The sequence below is a fragment of the Odontomachus brunneus genome, unplaced genomic scaffold (assembly GCF_010583005.1).
Source record: "Odontomachus brunneus isolate Ranch 3 - 2012 unplaced genomic scaffold, Obru_v1 Obru_scaffold_002, whole genome shotgun sequence".
Lineage (NCBI taxonomy): Eukaryota > Metazoa > Arthropoda > Insecta > Hymenoptera > Formicidae > Odontomachus > Odontomachus brunneus.
The window spans coordinates 5,075,845-5,080,664 of NW_022639452.1; the positions used below are offsets into that span (position 1 = coordinate 5,075,845).

The 4,820-nt window shown below is 36.2% G+C and overlaps 1 protein-coding gene across 1 annotated transcript in view; it reads right to left on the reverse strand.

The window, feature by feature from the left end:
• Window positions 1–200: 200 nt before the first annotated feature.
• LOC116842783 (protein ALP1-like) overlaps window positions 201–4,820 on the reverse strand; it is a 13,056-nt gene continuing 8,436 nt past the window's right edge. Inside the window, exons 2-3 of the mRNA XM_032812472.1 lie at window positions 1,019–1,291; window positions 201–596 (exon numbers count right to left, since the gene is read on the reverse strand). Coding sequence (XP_032668363.1) covers window positions 264–596; window positions 1,019–1,291 — 606 coding nt within the window. The 3' untranslated portion in view covers window positions 201–263. The remainder of the gene's footprint in view (window positions 597–1,018; window positions 1,292–4,820) is intronic.

Genomic DNA, 4,820 nt, shown 5'->3' on the forward strand with positions numbered 1-4,820 from the left:
CTCGGAGATGCCAGTCAATTATTGATAATGGAGGCGACTGGACAACTTATTAATAATAAAGCATCGCAGTCTATATCATGCATAATGTGTACAAATTTTTTCAATTTATGTATTATCCTAAGTTTTTGAGTTTTGCCGTACACGCTCTTATCAAACATACTGTATATATATTCCAAATTTCATCTTCAGATATTCTATAATCAATAAAACCGCTTGTACAGCATCTGAGGATGTAAAAGCGATCTTAAATATAATAATTTGATTTACTGTCTCCCAGCAACTCTAAGACATAGATAGTTTCGCTTAATTTCACCATCACCAAAATTATATTCTCTATCATTATATTCGGGATCATCTCTATTGTCTTCATTTTCCTCCTCATATGGTTCACGTCCTTCTTCTACAAATCCCTCTATATCATCATCTATACTTTCTAAACAAATATTATAAAGGACATAGGCCGCAATGATAAAAAATGGTATTAAGTCCAGGCGAGACATATCAAGAAATTTCAGTCGTCGAAATCTTCCCTTTAAAAGAGCAAAAGCTCTTTCTATAGTTTGTCGTTTTTGTGATATTACTAGATTAAATTTCTTCTAAAATAAACCACTATTTATATTAATAACAAAAAACAAAGAAAATTATTTAGTATTTTTTACTAATAGCGTGTTTAACTGATCCTGGGTTAATCGTTTCCGAAAGCGATTATTGACGTCATAAGTTCTGTCATTGGTCGAACATTTTCGTGTAAATTTTATGGTTGGCTAGTGGAGTCTTGTGACGTCAATAATCGCTTTCGGAGCGATTAGGGCCACTCGAACACGCTATAAATATCAGACATTTCTAGAATTTTTATTCTATACACTCATATCGACGACTGTCGGTTTAATATATATCATTGTTTTTTGTATCATGAAAAAGCTACGTAATAAAATATCCACAGATAATCATCAATACGAGTGTTCAAAATATACAACTATACATAAACTCTTATAAACTAGTGGTTCTCTGAACTTACTTGTGTAAGGCGCTCATTGTCTCGAAATGGAGGAATACACCACGTTAAAACCGGATATGCCTTATCACCAATGATGTATTCATCTTTAGGAAAGAAGGGAGGGATATTTCTGCGAACTTCTTTGTATATATCTGAATTACGAAAAATTCGGTAATCTCCTACTGATCCTGGATAACCTGCAAAACAATCTAAAAAAAGTAAATCTGCATCACAGATTGCTTGAAGAACTATAGCATATTGTAATTTTCTGCATTTGTAATGAACAGCAAATTCCTGTAAAGAAAACAATTAAATACGTAACAAAACCGTAACTTGAACGTATTTCCTACCATATATTATGGAGAATTTATATTGTGTCCGATGATGCGATATATAACGCACGATATACAATTGGTCTGTTCTTTTTAGCTACACTGCTGAACTAGTGCAATAAGTTAAAGTGAGAAAAAGTATATTTGTTTCACTTTAACTTATTGCACTAGTTAAACAGTGCAGCTAAAAAGAACAGACAATATATCTACATATCAATGTAAAGTTATAGAATAGGCCTACAGAGGTCGTCAAATCGCTATCAAAGAAGAATCGTCATACGTTATTAGTCAACAACGAATGGACTGCTCGTTCGGCTAGTGAAAAGAAGGGAAAAAAAAGAAGAAGATTTCGTCGATTCTGAGCGTGAAGAATCGATTCATACAAAATCGAAACAGTCAATCAATCAATTTAAAAAATCGACTTTTCGGATCTTTTGGATCGATCTTGGCAAAATCGAATCGAGATCGCCTATCTGAGAGGAGAGTTCGCGAGATCTTTCCGAATTACTCTACAGCCTCCATCGGGTGGACGCTTCCTTCTGCGATATTTCGAGCACTGCAGATACGTACGTCATTCGACAGGACTTAGGCGGAATTCATAGATGTGTCTTGAGTTTCAAGACGGGATTAAGCTAGTTCTTAAGATCGCGAACAATTCATAGTCTTTATTTGAGATCATATTTAAAGCTAGATTTTAAGTATCAATATATACTTAGTTAAGTAATTACCGTTTCATAAACAAATCTTAAGTACGATTGAACATTATTTGATGCACAGTTATAACTTGAGCTATATCTTCAGACGTTCTTAGTCAAGTCCAATAATTTGTCGACTTAAGATATTCGAAATTAAAAGTGCACAATTTGTCCTTAAAAGTAAAAAAGTGCTATAATTTTGACTGATGTATTACTATTGTGTTCTTTATATTTCTGGATTTCGACATTTTGTAAATATTATTATTTGTGTTTTGTGAAGTTTATTGTATCAGGAAAATAATATAAACTGTAAGTAATTTAAAGAAAATTATAGGTTATATAACTTAAAATAAATGTATTAATACAAAAAATACTGTTAATTACTCACTATATATTTTAGATAAATATGGAATTTAACATATTGGGTCAATTTGACATTAATTTATTAGACAATTCAGATTCTTCCTCTGATGAAGAAAATGACAATATTGGCAGACATAACCATATCATTATACGTGAAAAACAATATGTACGAGATTCAATTGAATCATTCACTGCTTATAGTGAAGATGAATTTCACATAAGATATAGATTTAACAAAAATTGTGTTATGTATGGTCTATTGCCTTTAGTTATGGATGCTTCAAATAAACCTGATATGCGAGGCCTTCAGATTGAACCTGTTATTCAACTACTTATTACTTTAAGATTGTATGGTACTGCTTCTTTTCAAGTAAGTTTGTCATATTATATATTATTAATATTTTAAAGAAAGGAAACAAGAAATTATTATGTTACTTTATGATTTAGAGGGTGAATGGAGATCTTTTGGAACTACCGCAACTTACAATTAGTAGAATTATATTTAAAGTAACTACCCTAACAGCACGGGGACGTTCTGAGGACGTTCTGAGTAGATCGCAATGCGTATATTGCGATCATCTCAGAATGTTCTCATATGTACTGCGATCGACTGAGTACGTCCTGAGTACGTCCCTATGTCTGGGGTAGCTACGATAGAATTTTGCTGCGAATGTCGTGCGAACGTTCGCAGCGATGTCGGCAGTTTCAGGACAGAATAAAAACGGAAAGATTTCAGTACATCACGTATATCCCTTATAGAAATATCATACTAAGAAATACTGAAAAATTATTAGTGATTAAATATGGGAGCGGTGCACTTGGACACAGTACAATTGGACACGTTGCAAATGGACACGTTGCAAATGGACACGTTGCAAATGGACACGGCATTTGACATACAGTTCAACTGGACACGGTGCGTTTGGACACGAAAGAAAATGCACGTCGTTCAGTTATACACCGTTCATTTGGACACTGTTCAGTTGGACACCGTTTACTTGGACACAGTTCAGTTGGATACCGTTCAAATGCCCACAGTTCACTTGGACACAGAAGGATGCTCACTGTTCACTTGGACACCGTTTACTTGGACACCGTTCATTTGGATACCGTTCACTTGGACACCGTTCACTTGGACACCGTTCAGTTGCCCACTGTTCACTTGGACACAGAACGATACGTGCTGTTCATTTGTACACCGTTCACTTGGACACCGTGGCATTGCTTGTCTGTTCACTTGGACACAGAAGGGTGCGCACTGTTCACTTGGACACCGTTCATTTGGACACTGTTCACTTGGACACCGTTCATTTGGACACAGTTCACTTGGACACCGTTCAATTGGACACCATTCATTTGGACACCGATCATTTGGACACCGTTCATTTGGACACCGTTCAATCGCCCACTGGACACAAAAGGATGCGCACTGTTCACTTGGACATCGTCCAGTTGTCTGCTGTTCATTTGGACACAGAATGATGTGCACCGTTTATTTTATCATCATTTAATTATGTATCGTTTGTTTATGCAATGGATATGCAACTGATGAGAAATAAAAAATAGTTTTGTAGAAAATATTTGTGTTTTTATTTCGTTTTTATCACATCCAACCACAACGCCATATGCCTAGAGATATTCTAGAGACTCTATAAACAACGACATATGATTGGATGTGTCCGTTTGTCAATGTGCGCATCTGGGACTCACTCCGATTTTCGTACTACTATTTGTGATGTAGAGCGTGGGTAAATTGTGGTTTTGGTAATTATTTAGTTTAGCGGCAACACCTCCGATTTCGATGAAAATAGACTCAATCGACGCGTTTTTGTATGCCAAACAACTTTTTCCTCTGACAAAATCGTCGCTCTCTACTGCGAAGCGAGATATTAATAGACAAAGTTGAGGGCGTGTTAGGTTAGAAAATCTATCATATCATTTATCTCTAGTTATGTAACTGGGGGGCTTCGTCTCCCAGACCCCCCTATCACGGGGGGTGGGGGCTATAGTCTCTTGTGCTTAAGCTAAAAAGTGAATTTCTCACAAAAGACTACAGCCCCCACCCCCCGTGATAGGGGGGTTTGGGGGGCGAAGCCCCCCAGTTACATAGCTAGAAATAGATGGTATGACAGATTTTCTAATCTAATACGCCCTCAACTTTGTCTATTAATATCTCGCTTCGCAGAAAAAAGAGCGACGATTTTGTCAGAGGAAAATGTTGTTTGGCATGAAAAAACGCGCCGATTGAGTCTATTTTCATCGAAATCGGAGGTGTTGCTGCTAAACTAAATAATTACCAAAACCACAATTTACCCACGCTCTACATCACAAATAGTAGTACGAAAATCGGAGTGAGTCCCAGATGCGCACATTGACAAACGGACACATCCAATCATATGTCGTTGTTTATAGAGTCTCTAGAATATCTCTAGG